Genomic DNA, 19,965 nt, shown 5'->3' with positions numbered 1-19,965 from the left:
TGTCAAACCATTCACATTTTTACACTGGTCTTGACCTCATAACAAGTGGTTAAACACCTAGGACCCCCCACCATGAAAAGTAGAATGTCTTCAAGGATTCACATCCAAGTCCAGTTGTTCTCAACTCAACCCTTCTCGGACATCTCAGAACATGGTCTCCATTTGTCTTCATGGCTTGGATGAGCACACTTCAGTGACTGGCTGTCTTTCTGGAAAATCATTGGCAGACACACAGTACACAATATTCCACACATCTTTATTGATGAACACATTCACAAGACACCATCAATTTCCATAACAATCAATATTTCTTTAGTGTCTCATTGACTATCATACTTAAGTTCTGTAATGCACTTCTTCCTTCAGGGACCCAATATGTGCATTTCTATTCACCTGGTTTTGTTTTTTCCCTGCAATGGGAACAATATTGACTGAAAATGATGAAGATAAAAAATATACTTTGATTGGAGCTTTTAATCACATCATCTATTTGAGTCATTTTCATCTGCAATGCTTTAATGACACTGGCTGGAGGACGAGCACCATCTCAGAATATCAGCATAAGTGTCGTTGCAGTAGTTGTATTGAATTTTGCTCAACATTTGGGTGGAAATAAATAAAGACTCTACTACCCATTTCACACTGGACACAAACCCATAACACTCATGAACATCTGTTTTTTCTCTTCAGTGGGAATGGTTACAATCAGTATCCATTTCCAGGTCAAATGCCTGCTCACCAGTCACAGGTATTAATCCGTTCCAGTGGTTATGAATAACTTGACAACAGAGTGAACACGCTACCTTCCACCACTTCTCCTGCGCGACCGCTCAGGTCTCCATCATCAAGGATAATTATCATGCAGGCAGTTGGTAACTTCTGTGACCATCCGTTTCCGTTCAAGCAACACAACATCATTCAATCTGTATTTGTGTCTTAGTTTGAAGAGGCTGAAGTGAAAGATATGTAAAAGCAACAAAGGAAAAGGTAGAAAGTAACATGGAGGCCAGGGACTAATCCTCCAATACTTGTGACATATAGTGTTACACACAATAGAAACAACTGAAAGGTAAACTAATCTAATGGCAATGTGAAATGATGCAAACCCCTTTTTATAGAAAGTTCACCTGTTCAATGTATACGTGTGCGAATGTTGTTGTAAAAAGGTGTTTGATACAAGATGCTCTACAAGTTAAGTTACACTTCTGTATTAAGGGGTCGCCATCATCAGCAACTTACCTTTCATCAGTCTGTTTCAGATTGTTTGTGTAGTCCCTCTTTAAGTCACTTATCCTAACAGCAGTAAAAGGTTCATCAGCTACGCCAAGGAGGTTATGTTTTAGTTTGTTTGTTAACAAACTCACAGACAACCTGTCGAGGCAGAGGGACGCTCACACGGGTTTCTCCTGGTTTCAAGGTTTTGTTTTTCCTCTCCAGTTGCAGAGTGCTTGCTCATTGTGGGAATTGTCAGGTTTCTCTATAATACTGTGAGGTCTCCACCTCACTATGGAATTTCTCTCAAGATAATGTATGTTGTAATGTGCTCTATAATTGAATTGGAATATGTAAAAACTTCTAAACGGTAAAAGGATGGGACATGGGCCAAGAATAAATCACTTACATTTTTTATTGCAAATTAGGGCCTTATTTTCATATTTTCACTGATTACCAGGGAATAATTCATGGATCTTGATGAAACTAACCAGGCATAAGAAGCAGACTGATATCAATGAGTGTGATACATTTTGTGCAGCTTGCTTGAATTTAAGGGAACTATTGGGCCTTGTCTGAGATATGTGCTCTACTCAGTGCTATTCTAGTTCATTTTTTCATGTATTTCCAGAACATTTTTAAAGCCAACAGTTGCAGTATGGTTTCCATTGCCACCTTTTCACATTAAGATTGAGTTTGAGTTGAGGTCTGACTTCTGAGGAATCGATCAATCACTTAGTTGAAATCAAATGTGCAGAGCATTAAATCGGAATTTAACATGTACATATAAACTAAGTGTGAGTTGAATAAAACAAAGTACAGCCACAAATGAGACCAGGTATGAATAGTTTAATAAAATCATATATTACATCACAGGTCTGATGAATTAAAGTCATGGCCAGGAGCACCTGAGCTTGTTCCTATGTGGTAAAAAACATTAAACAAACTCAAAAACTTGAAAGCAAATCAACTCAATCAGTTCTTTGAGTCTGAGATCAGAGCAAGGACGATCCCCAAGTGCCCGATTCAGCTCCAGCCTGAATGCTTTACTGCGTTCTCGAGTACAAAAAGCAGCAGAGGTTTGGACGTGAACCTAACTCTATTCAGCTGACGGAGGAGTGACCCTGACTGTATCTGAACACCTCTCTGACTCAGACCATGAACCGAATACACACACTCTTTCAAACGTTTCCCTGTAAAATGTAGCAGTGCAGATTAGTGGAGCAATGTCAGCGGATTATACCGCAGATAAATAGCATAATATGAAAATATTCAAAACAAGGCATGCCAACAGCAAATCAACTCTCTCAAAAGTCAAAACAGGAGTGCAACCATTTCTGCTCTTAGTGCCAAAGTAAAAGCCTTTGTCTGTTTTACCCTTTTCCTCCCACTCTTCATCCGTGGTTGACCTGCAGGTTCTAAGAGACAAAAAAAGAGAGAAAAACAAGTGATGATTAGAACATTTGAACTCATTTCCCACCAGGAATGACCTTTGAGATGCTCTTAGGTGCAAGGACCTTCCATAGTTTTTTCACACTTTTCCACCGTTAACTGATCACAACGCAAAGGTCATACCTGGTAATAGTAGGGATTATCTCAGTAATGGAGAGAGGTGAACTTGTTGACCACTGTTACTCAGCCCTGCAACCCCAGAGTTTTTTTATATCGCACCAAACTGTAGCTCCACATGGAAGACAACAAGAAGAGAATTTCCCTCTTGGTTATTCTGTCTGTTGCGTCTTATTGCTGATGAAGTCTCATTTTAGCGTCGGCTGTGTAAATTTTACGAGATTTTTCTTTGTGACCTACTAAATAACTAACCTTTAATCTTTAACGCACACAAAATTTGGGCATGGAATGTTAATTTGGCCTTTTGCGCTACATTTCATAAAATCTCTTTACAATAAACCTCTAATTGCAGAGCCTCTTTTATAGCTGAACGCTCTGCTAATGGCAGCTGACGAGTTTACCCTTCATCCTAAAGGTGGCTTCATTAGCTGTGCTGCCAAGTGTATCATTTAAGAGCAGCAAAGTTGGGAACGTGGTGTAATGAGGTGAAATATATTAACAGCAGCATCAAACCCAACCAATTATACTCTTTTCAAATCTGTGCATGCCCCACAGATGCAGTGGTTCCTAAGATAGAGGAGAGTTAAGTTGTTGAAGTTATTTAGACTTGATTTAAAGTAATGAAATAAGCTATCCATTAGTGAAAAACTTGGATCTGAATAACAGCAGACTAATTTCACGTGAACCATATGACAGGTCTTCATACTTGTAAGAAAACCAATATCTCTATTACTGAAATTTACATTTCACAGCCAAAGCATTCAAATAATAGTATTTTTTCAAATTACCATAAGCAATTCTCTTGTACTGGTAGATTTGTCAGGTTCTGCTTTAAAGAACAGTCAAACATTTCTTCATCATAACAGAAACATCAGTAACAATAGAACCATTTAAAACTCTGTTTGTCCCAATTCAAAATCTTTTAAGTGCTTCAATGAATCTTGTTGGGAGGATGCGACTGAGCGCTTAAAGTAGAACTCTTAGCCAAGAGATCCTTTGAGAACCTTTAATGCAACCCTCTTTAAAAGGTTCAGTGGAGAACCTTCTGTCCATCATTTCATCTTGGCGACAGACTTTTTGAAATACATGGGATATAGTGATACTTAGAACCCACCCTTATGCAGACGTACTACCTATAACCCACTTCAGATTCAGGTAAATGCTCATATACAATCACAGCACACCTTAGCATTCTGCTCCTCTAAGGGAGACTCAGTGACCTCCATTAGAGCTGTAGTCCATCAGGTCTACCTAACTCCTATATGGAAACAGATCAATTACAGGAGAGCAACCTCCATCCTTAAACAACAGATCAATGGGGTCCTTGAAACCCTGATACCATTATTCCCCAGTTACAGTATAACACCAAGAGGACTTCACTAAGGTTGTGTTCTCTCCCATGAAATGGCAATCATCAATTAACACCTTGAAATCCTGGCGAGACGATCCAGAGACACACAGAACCTATGAATCCAAGGTGATAAATATGAATAGAGCTTTGGCATCTTGCAGACCTGATTTCAAAGTGATCAATAATGTTTAGTGATACACAGCCCTGTTAGTGAGATTGTCTCAACAGAACATATTGAGTAACAGAGCACCAATAAGATGCTCATGGGCGTTAAATGGTAAATGACTGGCCTTGTGGAGGTCAATAAAGTCTTTGAATCCTTATTAGTTATAACATATGCTTGTTGAGGGAGATAATATCCAACAAGGTGGCTCCTGGCCTCGATCGGATGCTGATTACAAGGAAGGCTTGACCCTGACTACTGCATCTCCCACACAGAATCACAGTAAACAGCAGATCAGATATAATGAGGATTTTGTACGGTTGCAGATGTAATGCATACAACTCTTGGATATATGCATTTAAAGTGTATTAATTATACAAAAACAGTTCCAGGCTGAAGTCACAGTTTGTGTATCATTGTGTATCGTGAGTGTTTGCAAAATGTTCCACTATTTCTTTAAGGGGAGGATCATGCATATAATCTGTGAGCCTTTAAGAAGAGTATGATTATTATTCCACTGGATATATTAAAGTCACACAAGTTGGGATGGTACGTTTTGTGGAGGAAAATGGATTGTTTCTGAAAAGCAGTACATTTGCTCAGATGGGGTGAATGAACCCATATTCTGCACATATATAAAAATCAACACACACAGAGTGTACACACCACAAAATGATCAAGAGATATGAGCTGTATCAATTAACTAGATTGATTAAGGCTGCAGATCAGAAATCTACAGCTATGCTAGCTGCCCTGTACGGCTGCACTGAAGCAAAATGGTGCTTTGAGTTAATGTTTATATTGAATAGCATGACCAACATGCTCACAATGCCAATCTTTATAAGCTGATGTCTATCAGGTAACGTTTATTATGCTAAGCATATTAGTTATGCAAACAAACTATTGATAATTAGTATTTTAGTAGTATTGGACAAAATTATATTTGAGCTAATGATGGTCCTTGATGATCACCAAAGCTACTACAATTCATCCTACCGGGTTTCTGCATCAAAATTCATAGCAATTTATCCAGTGCTTCTTCAGGATTTTTAGATAAAACTACAAATGTCAACCTCATGTTTGCCCCAAAAAAGTTGGAGGAATCACCAGCCATGTTCTAATCTGGATCAACATTATTGATCGACTGCCTCACCTATAAATACCACCAACCATTGAGCTACACTGCCATTATAGTTAAAATATATGAACTGATATAAATGTTGGCCTACCTAACTAGAAACACATTATCAGAGATGAAAATAGAGCAATAATCAATCAATCAACATCTGATTTTGTTTGTGGTTTGTGTTCAAAAACCTGAATTTGAACTCAACATTGAACAAACTGCACTTTTCTTTCTTTTGATTGACAGTGACTCTGTTTACCTCACTACTCCAGTAAGATAAGAGCTTTATCAACAGCATCTCCAGATGCTGCAGTCGGAGCTGCTCGACCTTAACTTAACAAATATCAACATTTTATCACTCCTAGTTTTTATCAAGTGGAGTTGAAGTGTGACCACAGTAAATGCTTAGGAATAAAGATCAATACAATATTTTTTTTTTACTTGATGATGTTGACAGTTCCCTCAACGCTGTGCTCATGTTAAATCAAATGAGCATTTATATGGTCATAAAATCATAAATCCACAGTCAGAAATCAATCAGACTCAGCCGTGCTTGGCTTCAGAGGCTGGACAGGAGCAGGGTGGAGGGTTGTTTCAGATGACCACTGCTTCCACTGAATCTGCAGTACAGCTCCTGCAGTCCATGTGGAACGATGCAATGAGCTAAACTGACAGAAAGCTTGGGAACATTGACCCACATCCAGCTAGCGTAGACTGTGTATGTGCTGTATGTGCTTGGAAGTGTGTGTTTGTGTGTGTGTGTGTGTGTACCTAGAGAGCATGTTATCGGCTCTAGGCACTGCAGAGTTCAGTCCAGCTGTGAAACTCAAACCATTAAAACCACTGAGAGACTCACAGAGCAGGGTGATCAATATGGCTCCCTGCTCCTGTCCTCTCATCTCATCCCATGGTTTCCTCTCCCACTCTCACATTCTCTTCTCCTATCTGCTCCACTATATCATCTGTTCTTTTCTTCTCTAATCCACTCTTCTGTCTTACAATTTTTCAAGATCTCCATTCCTCATTTCAACTTCTTTCCTTTCTTCTCTACGACTAAACTCTAAGTCTAGAAGTGAGAATGCTCTAGAGCGCTCAAAGCAAGGTGGAAAGAATGGACAGCATGCCTCTCATGCCTACACAGACACATTGAAGGACAGGAGGTGGTGACCTCTGACCTGTACTCGCACATTTCATCAGGTAAAATCAGTATCTCTCATATAGCTGAGAACCTACATCCATGTGTGGGTAACCTTTGCCTTGGAGGGTCGACTTACGAGGTAATTTACAGGATTCTGATGCTATTCTATAAAGATATATTTCCTTCAAAATAGTGAAGTATTATAAGTATTATAAAAAAGGAAAAAGAAGAGTTTGATTTTTCACCTTAATTTATAATTATCACTGACAGACTTTAATTACATACAAAATAAACTTCCTCTTCAATGTAAAAATAATCTTTGCAGTAAATGTGATAGTATGTAATTTCCACAGCAAGGTATCGGCAAGGACTTAAAGCGCTGTTTGAACTAATCTCCATGACAACTGGGAAAACATCACCTGCTTAAGAACATTTTTCTGATATGAGCAAAACTCCAGAATAGCAACTAAATGCACCTTGTGTTCCGATCATCAACATTACCTGTTATTGACCTTGTAATCACAAAGCAAAAATGAGGATTACAAATTTTGCTAGGCTATTGCTACGTATATGTTGCATTGGTATAATTGCATTTGAACTGGGAATGAATTGGTCCTGTATAAGGATGAGGCTGGAGTTATTCTATATTTTTCTTACTGTCAATAAATGTAATGAAAAAACAAAACCACCAATTTAGTGCATTTCCCTGTCCCTTTGCTCAGCCAAAAGCCAATTGGTTCCTAATAAAGACTTAATTCAGCAGTAACACATATATTGCTTCATATTTAAAAAAACAAAACTATAGTCGTAATAGTTTCAGAAACAACTGGACACTGTAGTTTATAAGCAAGGGTAACCTAAACAGAGAAAACTGTGCATAAGTATAAGTATATTTAAATGTTTGTATTTCCATCTCTGGGTCAATCTACAATTTGGTCCTTTAATTTAGTTAATTTAGTATTTATGACAGTAGGACATGTTGTCACTGTACTGACTTATAGATCATGGTCATGAAAGAACTAGTCACACAGGGCTACAGTGCAACTATGACAACAATGGAGATCTACGACACAGAGGAATACGATTTATCAGGCTTTGGAAACAGACAATATTTAGTTAGTGGGATTCGTTTATTGTTTGGTATTTGTTGACAGCAAGAAAAATCTGGACGAGCATCAGATATATATTTTAAAGACCCGGTCAGGTAATAATCATGTGTTCATACAGAAAAAGAGAACCTTAAAGGTACCCTTTATCAAGTACTAATAAGTTTGCTTCATACATGACCAAAGTTTTACAATTGTGGGTAATCCACGTGTTCACTCTCTTTGTTGCAGAGATTCAAAAGCAATTGTAAAGGAAGAGGGTAAAATGATGGAAATGGAAAGAGATGTGGATGAGAACACATAACGCAAAGATTGTTTCAACCTACAACGTTATTTCAAGGCAACCTAGACAATCAGCTCTCCTCCATTTCTATCAACTAGAAATGAGTAAGAACTCAACACTCAGTTGATCGGTTCATAATATTTTCATCTGATCAATTCTACCAAAAAATGGAGAAAAGCAGCAGGTCCTCATGTGTGAGATGCAGGAAGTTTATTTCAAATGTTTGCTTGATAAACAACCTAAACAATTTATGTTTAATCAACCTACTGACCAACTGGACCCCAGAAAAAATAATCAGTTCTGTGTAATTAGTACACAGAACCGCTCTTAAATCGTATCTGTGCACTTGTACTGTATTAGAGAAAACTGGTAACACTTCACAACTCACCCACTAACAAACTAATGGATTTCCCACCTGTTGCTCTAATTGAAGATCCATCCTGAGTTAAAGCAGACTAAGAAGACGTGCTGTGGTTACATCACACTGCCTCCCAGATAGTATGTTTGGTCCCTGGGCTTTTACAATGAGCCTATTTTCATTTCATGTGGCTCTAGCCAGTAGATCAGAGACAGCGGGATGGGAGTGGAGACAGGGACCAAAAATAGTAGGAGAAAGAGAGAGAAACAAACAACAAGCAGAAAGTCAGGAAAGGTAGACGAGCAGCAGAAGTCTGCCTGTCCTCCATTTTACCTGACCAAGCCTTGACTAGATTGGAAATCCATTTTATCTGATGACTGGCAGGCAATTGGAGCTCCCTGGTGATAGAATAAGGCTCTGCGGTTGATTCGCCTGAACACTCCACTACTGTGGGATGGAGATGGAGGGGGATGTGGATGAGAACATGTTCCCCAAAGATTGTCTCCACTAACAGACTTGACTTCAGGTTATCGTGATAACCAGCTGTCCACCACTTCTATCAAACATACATGAGCTACGAGTGCAACTAAAGTATATTTCCACCATCAATTAATCTCAAATTTTTCATAAAATCAGTGCAAAAACCAAATTTATTTACAATGAAATTAAACAAGCAAGAACTACGTTAATACTAATATTCATGAGTTGTATAGAGATACAGTCTCCATGGTGGTCAGAATACGTATCCTGGTGACATTGCTAATCCCCTAATTTAAAGGGATAGTTCATTGAAAAATGAAAATTCAGAAAACACTTTTGGAGTTTCTATGGTTTCGAGTTGAATTTGAATGTCGGTGCTTACAAACACTTTTGATACCACAGGAGCAGTACGGAGGCATTTTATGTTTTCTTTGTTGTTTTTTTTGTCTGTCTTCTTTCCTTCAAATGTATTGGATTTGGCTGCAACACTGTTTACCCCTGAAACTCCAAAAGTGTTTTGTGGACTCACCCACCCCTCTATCGGCATAGTGGTGACTAGATAATGAGGGCATTTCCATTTTTGGGTGAACTGTGGTGAACTGTGTGGTGAATGATAGATTATTCCTGCTTAACTTTGGCATGCTAACGATAAGACTGTTAGCATTTAACTAAAGCATGGATGTACTGGAGCCTCTAAGTCTTGATAGGGTTACCACAGGTTTCACCCTTCCTTGAGAACAGAAATCTTTTGATAGACACAAGTGTCCCTTGCTGCTAAAAGCACTGAGAAGAAGTGTACTAACTCACCCTACTGCCGTATTTAGTGCCCAAAGGTGAAGATGGTTTAAAAAGATATAGCCAACCCTCAGGCTAATTGTAAGGTGAAACTTTGAGTTACATCAACTGGAAGCACTGGCAAAGATTTTTACCGGACAACAAAACAGCACAAGTGACAAGTTCATTAGTCATCGTTCTGGTGCAACATCAATATATGCTGCCTTCTGTACATTTGCCAGACAAATCATTGTAAAAACCTGCAGTACAACTACAAAAAAAAGCAATTTTCAGAGTTTCACATTAAAGTGAACTTGTCGACATAGCACTGGGAGCAAACAATAATGCAACGGTATTTATTTATTTACAAAAAGGCCAGAGGAAGAAAAACATCGATCTCCTTTGGAAGTACAGGGTGTGAATTGAACAACAATCACAAAAGCAAGGCAGGCGTCAACTGAAAAAGAGAAAGAGAAGGTGGGGAGACAGATGGATTGAGTGACAGTGGGACACAAAAGAGAGGCTGGTACAAAGTGGACTGTTCCGATAATGTTGAGGCTGCTTCGAGGTGACAAAAGCCACCTAAAAGCCCCGCTGTTGTCCTCACTTATCGCAGCTGGGGTTCTTTCTTCCACAAAAGCTCCTCTTAAGTGTGTGCGAAAGACGGTGATGAAATTCTGTCCAGAATACTGGTGTGAAATTCTCCCAGTATGTAAGCATGTCTAATGCTTATGCAGTCGAGGTCTCTTTCCGTGGAACATAACACAGTATGATGTTGAATTATGATTGAGACCCCCATCAGTGAATGCAGAAAGAAAAGAAGAAGGCGGGGGGTCTGGTGGCACGAGCAGACCAGCACGGTGGCATGCCGAAAGGTCAGGGTACAGCTAGCAAGGGGGACAAAAGCTGGTGTAAATACCTCCCTCAGAAGGCAGTTGTGCGTACCCTCAACTCTACCCCCCCTCGCTCCAGGTCCCCACGCTCCCCGACCCCTTCCCCCAGTTCAAAAGCTTTGAGGCATCTGAGGGCCACCGGGGAAACTCGAGGCAGATGAAAGAGGAAACAGAGGCTCTAGATTTGGCTTGATGTGACGTTCGATTGCTCGCTGCAGAGCAACAAAAGACGGAGAAATGGGACAACAGGAGGGGGGGGGGAGAAAGAGAGGTGGCAGATAGAAACCCAGCAAGTGTTGCAACTCTCAGAGAAAAATAAAAAGTAAAAAAAAAATCAAAAAGTCCCACGTGCAACACAGCATGTTGAGTAGAACAGCAGCCACACTGTAAAAAGAGTGTTGTATGCAAACCAGAGGTCAGCACAGAGTTTCAGTCCACATGCTGACACACATTGACACAACAAGATAAACTAGGTCCTATTTAACAACAGCAACTTCATCACATGTGCTCCTGTGTACCTGAACTAGCTTGCGTGTGTGAAAAGGATGCAGTGATACATGTGGCATGGCTGTTGTGTTATGACCTAAAGGCTTTCTACCATTGCTTAAAAGGGTATTCAAGCCATTACAACTCCATTAAATTGGTGAACTCACAAACAAGAGTCTCTTGTTTGGGTGCCAATGTCAAAACAATGGATCCTACAGTTCACATAACACAATGCAATAGTGTCTTTCATGAAAACTTCCTGCTTCCTACAATCACTTTTTTAAAGAAAGTCTCAAACCCAAGTAAACATGTCATCAGGCTTCTTTTTTCAAAGCCACAACATACTTGCTCTTGATACATACTGTTTATTGTGTCATGTTTAATTACTTTTATTCTTTATTGAAAGTTTAATTGGATTTATTCAGTTTTTTTATAATAATAATGAATTTAGAATAACGAAAGCTTTGTTTAGTATTTACTCTGTTATTGACATGCCTGCACATTGCCCTTTACATTACCACACTTAATGTACACATAAAAACAATAACAGTTCTATACTCATTCATTCTTGTATCATCTATTATTTTCAATTGTTTCTTTTTTTAAATCCTTACTCATTTAATATTTTTTCCCCCCTCATTCTGTTGTTGTTGTTTTATCTTTTCTATTTCATATGCTACGCTTTCACCACCCTCGCTCTGTAATTATTTCCTACAATGAGAACACAGCAGGACATGTGATTCACAGAGCAGACATGTAAGCTGTAGCAAAAAAGCTATTTCATTTTTGGTTGGACTCTAATTCTAGATTATTATAACGATGTTCATATTCAACTACACATCTGTTTGAAATGTTTTACACAGCACTGACTGGCTATGCACTCACTCACAAACACATTCAAAATGTTGTATATTTGCAACAACAAAAGTATGCTTCTGATAATTTCTTATCAAAGTTTTGCAATGCTGTTTTCTTAAAAATTCCTGAGCCTTCCTTCTGAGTGAGTAATTTTCTAATTCCGAAGCCTAATTCACTACATAAACACCTGCAAGTACAGGCCTGCCATTTCACTGGAGCTCTGAAAAGCAAGATACAAAAATAAAACCCACAGAGTACACAACACAAGACAGACGGACAACAAAAGAGAACGAGTAAGAGCAGATAATGATGCTCAGGGGTGATTGGTTGTGATCAGCTGTACAATGATCAATGCGGGCTTGAAAGGAGGCAAACCTGATGGTTTATGACGGAGGGAACAACTGCCAACAGTATGAAAATGAAATCAATAAGTCGACTGCAGAGCAGGGGGAGAGAAATGGAGGAAGCAGCTCAGAAAAAGAAAAGAAAGGAAACAGAGAGGAGGCAAGGTGGACTATAACAAGGGAGACAAAATAGTGGAGTGGACACGGAGAGAAAGAGAAATAAAGAAATACGGACGGACGCAGAAGCTAGATGAAAGGTTTCGGTGTAAAGAAAGCAGGCAAAGAAAAGCACAACTGACAGATGAAGCAGGATTTCATTAAAGATAGATAAAAAAGAAAAAAAGAAACTGACAAGCATTCAAGTTTTCTACTCTGATGTAAATATACTTGAGTAATTGTGTGCTACTATGTATGTGTTAATGTAATCAGGTAACCATACACAGGGACGAGGAGCTGCTCAACATATGGTCACATGTTCTCTGTCCCATTTAGCCTGAGCAGAGAAACAACGCCTACATTTTACAGCAGAGCAAGCAAGGCAAGCAGTGCCTGACTAGTTAAAGCTAAACTTAGACAACAATCAGAACAATACCAAAGTGGAAGAGATATTTCTCCGTACATCTCAGACCAGCGTTCTGTCCCATTAAGGATCTGATATTGTCTGTTTAAATCATAGATGGTATAGAGGACATGTCTGCACACGTCAGTACACTGACACTAATGAGTGTTCAAGACACCATCCCTCGATTCCTCAAAAAAGTATTGGCACCCAAATTTATGCAGCTAAAATGCAATTAGCCACATTCTCTAAAAAAGGTTTTATAAAACACTAGTCAGAGGTCAAATGACTACTATTTGATTGCTTGTACAAATCCGTAGCAGCAAAAGTCATGAATGTAACGCGAAACAACAAACAGAAAACTCCTCTTGTCCACCAGATCCATCAGCTTTCTCAAACACCATAAAACAACCAGTACCAATGAATGATCATATTACTGAATGTAATAAATTAAACACTGAGTAGTTTGCTTGTGTTTTTTTTGGTCTCTTACTCTTTTACCTTGTCTTGTACTAAACCAGTTACCAGCGGCCTTCATTATGTTTTGCGTCCACACGTGTAAAAATCAACCATGCTTGAAATAAATCACAACAGCTCTGACTCGATTGGAATTGGAAAGCTAAATATTATCATGCTCAACACTCACACTACTGTATCATCTGTGCAGAGCTTCTGTGGCAACTGCTCCAAACTAAAAGCATAAAGAATCCATGTCGAACATCTGTCAGCACGAGTAGACTGTCACACGATTGTTTAAGGTCAACTGAACCATCCTGCTGTGGAGTGTGCAGGGTTCTTTGGGGGCCAGATCATTTGTTAAAGAACTCACAGTTGATTATGACTCTTTAGTTGCTTTCAGACATGCACTGAACTTCAGTTAATCCCCTGAAATTATCTGGAGGGGCTGTATGTGAAAAAACGAGTCAGTTGCCGCGGACATTTTCTGTCATTCATGTGTGTGTGGTTTCTCATTATAGATATCTACAATTATGTTTAATTATTATATATTATATTATATCAGAACCTTTAATTCCAGTTTCAGATAACTAAAATCTAACTCTGACTAGTCATAATTCAAGTTTAACTTACATCTACAACATCATACTCAACTAGTTGATACTTAATTTAAGACATCTTGAACTAAAGTGAATTCAAGACACCTTGAACTTGGATTATGACTAATCAGAATTAAATTGTAGATATCTGAATCAGGAATTATCATCATAATTAAGTTGCAGATGTCTGTAATACATATAAACAGCATTGTATCAGAAGATATTGCCTTTTTATCCAATGAATAATCGATTAATCCAAAAAATAAGCAACAGATTAATCGACTATAATTGAATGTGTGACAAGGAAAACTTTAAGGAGTCCAGATCTAATTGTGTGGATTTTCCGGGGTCCATGTCTGAAAGCTGCTGATGTTTGTGTGTATGTTTGGGGTCATTGCTGTGTTACAGATGGAGAAGAATATGAACATCTCCAGTGCCTGAAAAGTTTGTAGGATTGTTGTATGGTGAATAATTGAGAGAATAATTGACAACTTGTTGGTACATGCCCAGAGTGAAGGACTGGTGAGTCTGAAGGACATCCGGCAGCGTGTGATGCATGTCAAAACATCTACAGCCTAAGGCTGTCACTATCAAATTACAATTCTAAATTAAATACATTTTCAAACTGTAACGATTTAATTTGAAATTCAGAGTGTTTAAAAGCAAGAGTGTTGGAAAAATGATCTAACAATTGTCCTGCTGGTAACTGTTCCCTTTTATTAAAACTCAGACACATAACAACGACACGAAATCGTTTGATGAGCAATGTGGGGAAGCATTTTGGATTCTACAAAGAAAAATACAGAATAAATGTGAAATTGCTGGCATATTTTAGAATTAAGCGATTAATTAAGGATTCAAACTAATTTCAACAAATTGAACATTAGTAGTCTTTTCTTTTTAAAGAAATCCCTACCACATTCATTGTTTCCCTTTTAATTTCCTTGTTTTTTTCATTTATATGATAACAGTAGTGTAGAGCTGGCAGGAAACAAGCAGAAAAGATACAAGTTCCCAACTGGATCTTAAAGGGACATTGGTGTTTATAGTCAGAGTCTTAACCTCTGATCCACGGCGACACCCCTGCAGTCATTACCACTGTTCTGTTTCGTACTTATGTCAAAGCTCCAGAAAAGCTGCCTTTCCATCCTGGGATCACCACACCGCTCTACAGTACGCCGACAACTGCCTACAACTACTACTGCCTGTGCGTGCTTCAGGAAGTGTATGACCAGAGAATGCCAGACTTTGTAAGTAATTACAAAATGTACAGTAATAAAAAGTACCACGCTACACCACAGCATTAATTTTATAAACACTTATAAAAAGCAACACAGACATAACAGTTAATGACAAACAAACAACTTCATTGGTAAGCTGCAACTTCAGTTATAAGAAAGAGATACAAAATAAAAGTTTTGGTCGACAGACATTCATCACAGCCCTGATTATAATACCGTGTTCTGGCGAGTCTTTATCAACTTTAGTTCAAAGCTGTAAGCTGGGGCGGAAAAAAGAGTTCAAGGATTCCTTTAAGGATTTTTTTTCCCTTGTCTGTAGGCAGTCACAGCTAATGAGGCACAAACAGCCCTTTAACTCGAAGCAAAGAGTAACAAGAATATGACAAAAATGTGCTCCAAATGCATGTCACCTTTTTAAAGCAGTTCTGCACCTGCACAAAGCATCAACGACAACTTCTGAATAATTGATTAATATATTATTTTTCCTCTAAATTTTATTCCTGTTTTCTCTGGTGGGCACAAACTCAGAGTGGTTGGAGCACAGAGTCATAGGATCGTGTCAAAAGATAAAAAAGTGCTTTCTGCACAATGGTACATCACCTTTGGAGAGAAGTTCTTGATTTGGAAAATGGATAGAGAAAAATGAAGTGTAAAGCAGGCTACACTATTTCAGAAGCTTGCTGTGAAACTCCATGCCTGAGTTTTGAATCTAAGACAGTTTCTCTCAGAAGAATTAAAAACATAGATAATTTAAAGAAAGCTACAAGACATTATATTATATTTATTCATAGATAGCAATGAGGTGAATATGGAGTTTGACTACTTGTTCGCTTCATAAATTTTGTGTCATAAAATGAGAAGCAGATAAGCAGAGTATGTGTGAAACTTTCTCGGTGTGTGTGTGTGTGTGTGTGTGTGTGTGTGTGTGTGTGTGTGTGTGTGTGTGTGTGTGTGTGTGTGTGTGTGTGTGTGGTCAGTTGCAGGTCCAGCAAGCAGCTCAGGCTCCTCATTCTTCTTCATTAGTGCTGACTGCTGAGGGGCCGGCCTCCTCTTCCTCTCTCTCTACATCTTTTCATCCTCTGTCCATCTCCATCCCTTCTTCCATTGCCACGTCTCTCCTCACTGTAGCCACCCATATTTCCATTCTCGCTTTTTTAACCTCCTGATCCTCGCCCTTTTCTCCAAATATCTCGCTTCTAGACTCACGCCTCCCCCCCATCTGGCCTTGTCTTATCTGTCCCACTCTTTCTTCTCCATCTTTCTGCCTCACAAAGGCTCCTTCCCCCATCACCCCTCGTCTGGCTCCACCTCTGTTCTTCAACTGTTCCCCTCCCCCTCTACTCGCCTTAATATTTCAGTTGCTAGTTTGTTTCTTTACGTTCATTACTCTGGTATATGTTCTTGTAATGTCTCTCCACTTCGCTATAAGGGCATTCAGTCGTGGTCTGACAGTTCAGTGATTTCTTTGCTTGTAAGGTACACAATCATAAGGTGCACGGGCGGAGGGATGAGCACATTGTCTAAAGCGTTAGCGCAAGTGCATTTAGGCCACGTCCAAATCCAGTATTGCTACTTTCATGGTGGGAAAAATGGTCGCTGCAATAAGCACATGGTTCAAAAGGTTTGTATTTAGTTTCTTGATTATTCATGAGTGGGTGGTGGGTGTAACATGAAATAGACCAATCAGAGTATCAGCTCCCATTCCCTTTAAAAGTCAGGTGCATTTGCCCCATGATGGACTGATATTTTAAAGATGGATTTGTCACATAGTAATAAAGAATGCTTCTCTGCAGAGGAAATCTATGTGTATAACGAGCAGAAAGTATGTGTGTTGTGCCCATTGTCCTTAAAACAACAGTGAAATACTACAACATAGACTTTAGACCAGATTTTGTTGGTCTATCAGGGATTCACTTTCCACAGCTTCAAGATGGGCTCTTAGCTATTTCAACAACATGGGAGCTGGATGGGAAAACTGTGACAGTCTGACACTATCAAAGATGTTGTGTATGGTGCTGCTTCGCTCTGCGTGTAAGATAGAATCCTAAGACTTTGGGCTGAGAATAGAATAGATGCAAGACCATGTCTTTCTAACACAACATCAATCTGGTGTCATTTGATGATACTAGGTAGTTTTTATCAACAGGAACAAACTAAATACATGATGATGGCTGGAATGTAAATAAAGCATTTTAAATATTCACTTTCAAGCAGTAGAGGTGTTTAAATCAGCATAAACGTGTATTGTGCTTCGAGCAGTAACCTCTGTAAATCAGTCTGCAGTGATTCTTACAGTGTCTGTTGTCACAGCTGCTTTATATACTTTATGAAAAGTTTCTCTTTCAGGTCTTTAAATCCCTGCAGCCATCTGAAGGCAGCAGAGTAAGACATGTTGATAAATTTGATGTGAAAAGTGCTGTGTCAAAGCACAGTGCCACTACACGCAGCTGTCTGTGTTAAACCTTTTGATAAATCTTTGGGAAATGACACCAGGCTGCCACAGAGTAAACCCATACAACACCACATACATCAGATTGGTCCAGGGTGACTTGGTATTCTGTTGTTAAAGTGGAAGATGTCAGATTACAGCGGCTCATCAATCCTGTGCGTCCTTGCCTCCTTACTAACTTTTGTTTTAAAGCAACAGTATTATCCCATGTTTTAATCTTGAAATGTCCTCCAGTGCAATGCTGTTGTGCCACATTTCATGGTATGATGTGACCGACAGACACATGTGACAGAGTGATGTGATCAGATAAAAAGGCTTCATCAACAATTTGTTTTATTTATTTCTATCATCATTGTGCACGTTCATTCAATAAAAGCCCACACCATCTGCCTCGAGATGCAGATCTGAGCTGCTGTGTGTTATCATGGTCATGATGCTGCACCATCCAGACAATATACTTTCTCGGAGAAGCCTTTTTCAGGTTGTTGTGCAGTCTCTGTCGTGCGTCACTGGGATTAACACAGCTGTGATGAGACCAGTAGTATGATTGGTTAAGAATGAATGTATTGATCACCACACCCTCTTTTATAATCCAACTCAGCCAGTCTTTCTTAAGAGGTCATTGTCACAACCTCCTCCACCGTTACCATGTTGTTGTCAGTGCTGATGGATGCATTGCCTCACAACCATGCTAACACAAAGCATGCATGAAAGCATGTGGGCAGTGAAGGTAACATAATTTTGAAATGGACAAATCTCTTTTAGAAGGCAGCATAAATGAGCCTTTTGACTGTTATAATAGTTCCATTAGTCCTCACCACAAGGTTCAAATACTTTTTTTCAACATAGCCTGTTTGGGTATTTTTTAACTTAAAATATTTACTTTTTCACTCTCCTCGTTTTAATGTTCTCCTACTCCTTGACCTTTCTACAGTAGCTTTTATCATTGTCTGCATTTCTCAAGGCCTTGCCATATATTTCTCATTGGTCTTTCTCATCCGCCCCCCTTATCTGAGAGTGTCAACATGGTGTGTATCTACAGAATCTTTTTTTTGTTCTTCAATACAAATACTTGTCCTTAGCCCTCTTTTTGTATTTTTTTTCTTCAGTAAGTTTGTCTATATTGTTTTCTGTCAGCAGTGTAGCTGAGCTGCTGTGATCTTTGTACCAACATGACTCCTGTTCAATCAAGAATAAGATGGAAGGTAAAAAAGAAAAAAGAAAATCAATATTAGGTTTTATACCACTGTGATTCACTGGCTTCGCAAAAGTCAGTGTGCATTCAGATTGGCAACAGATAGAGATTTATTATCAGTGTGTCAGTACTGTCAATAGGGGTTTTCTTTCCAAATGGACTTATCAAAAGTTGATGAAACTATTTTCTCTTTCCTCCCATTTTCTGGTGTGCCATCCACAGGGACTCGTACTCATACAATAAGTATTCCTCAGAAGCAGCACGCAGGCTCCTGCACTTTGAAGCTGCCCCATTTCGCATCACAACAGTGTTCGGAAAAATTGCTATAACATCCTGCAGTGGGTACATGTGATGCTTCCCTGCTTTAACTGCAGAGCTGTCACGCTCAAATGTTCTGTCCAGCCCCTCCGGATAAACATAAATGAGAGGGACAGATTTCTCCTAACACCTCTCACTATAATCCAGCTCAGTACATCAACAACACCAGCTCTAAACATGTCACATTGCCAACAAAAACTGAACATTAACAGCTTCACATGGGATTCATTGCAGGACTGTCATATTGGATTTTGTTAGGCCGTAGTAGTGGTACCTCATAACTGCTACCCGAGCAGAAGAAAGGTGTTATGATAAGAAGACTCTTTCACCTCAAGGAACTAAAGTCAGCTGGATGTTAAATGTGAGGAATACATGTCTAAATTCTGCCACTGAGAAAGCTCCATCTTGACACAGCACATAGAAAATCTGCAAAGGGGCCTCTGATGGACAGTAGTGATAATTTATCATCCTTTCTGCTATCTCACCAACCTGTAGCCCTGGATGACAAAGCTGTCAACAACTGAACAACCCAGCAACCCCGCCCTTGATATCGACCACTGTTCAAGGATATCTGCCATTTACCTGACTTCTTCCATGAAGCACCACAAAGGAACAACAAGTTGTGTATGTATATATGATAACAAGGTGTTCCCAGGCCAGATGAAATATGTAGTCCCTTCAATGAGTTCTGGGTCTACCCATGGGTCCCCTCCCAGTTGGGCGAGCCCGGTTAACCTCCAATGTATGCGCCCAGGAGGCATCCTGATGATATGACCAAACCCTACCCTTTAACATGGGATAGCATTGTCTCCACTCCAAGCTCCCTCCAGATGTCCAAACTTCTCACCCCATCTAACGTTGAGCCTAGACACCCTACTGTCTCTGTATGTCAGCCCTGTCCAGGATGTACCCCACCTCTTGCCCAGTGTACTGACCTCTCTGTCAGACCTTTGGCTGAGGTCAGTCGATGCAGTAAACAAAGTGATGCCAAGTTCTGATTTGACAGT

At 39.4% G+C, this 19,965-nt stretch overlaps 1 protein-coding gene across 2 annotated transcripts in view; it reads right to left on the bottom strand.

The window, feature by feature from the left end:
- Positions 1-2,046: 2,046 nt before the first annotated feature.
- The window catches only part of chchd6a (coiled-coil-helix-coiled-coil-helix domain containing 6a), a 97,379-nt gene continuing 79,460 nt past the window's right edge, over positions 2,047-19,965 (bottom strand). For both annotated transcript variants that reach the window (XM_035159782.1, XM_035159783.1), the window contains one exon: positions 2,047-2,630. In XM_035159782.1, coding sequence (XP_035015673.1) covers positions 2,607-2,630 — 24 coding nt within the window. In that variant the 3' untranslated portion in view covers positions 2,047-2,606. The remainder of the gene's footprint in view (positions 2,631-19,965) is intronic.

The sequence above is a fragment of the Hippoglossus stenolepis genome, chromosome 6 (genome assembly GCF_022539355.2).
Source record: "Hippoglossus stenolepis isolate QCI-W04-F060 chromosome 6, HSTE1.2, whole genome shotgun sequence".
NCBI lineage: Eukaryota > Metazoa > Chordata > Actinopteri > Pleuronectiformes > Pleuronectidae > Hippoglossus > Hippoglossus stenolepis.
This window is presented reverse-complemented; position numbering and strand designations above follow the sequence as displayed.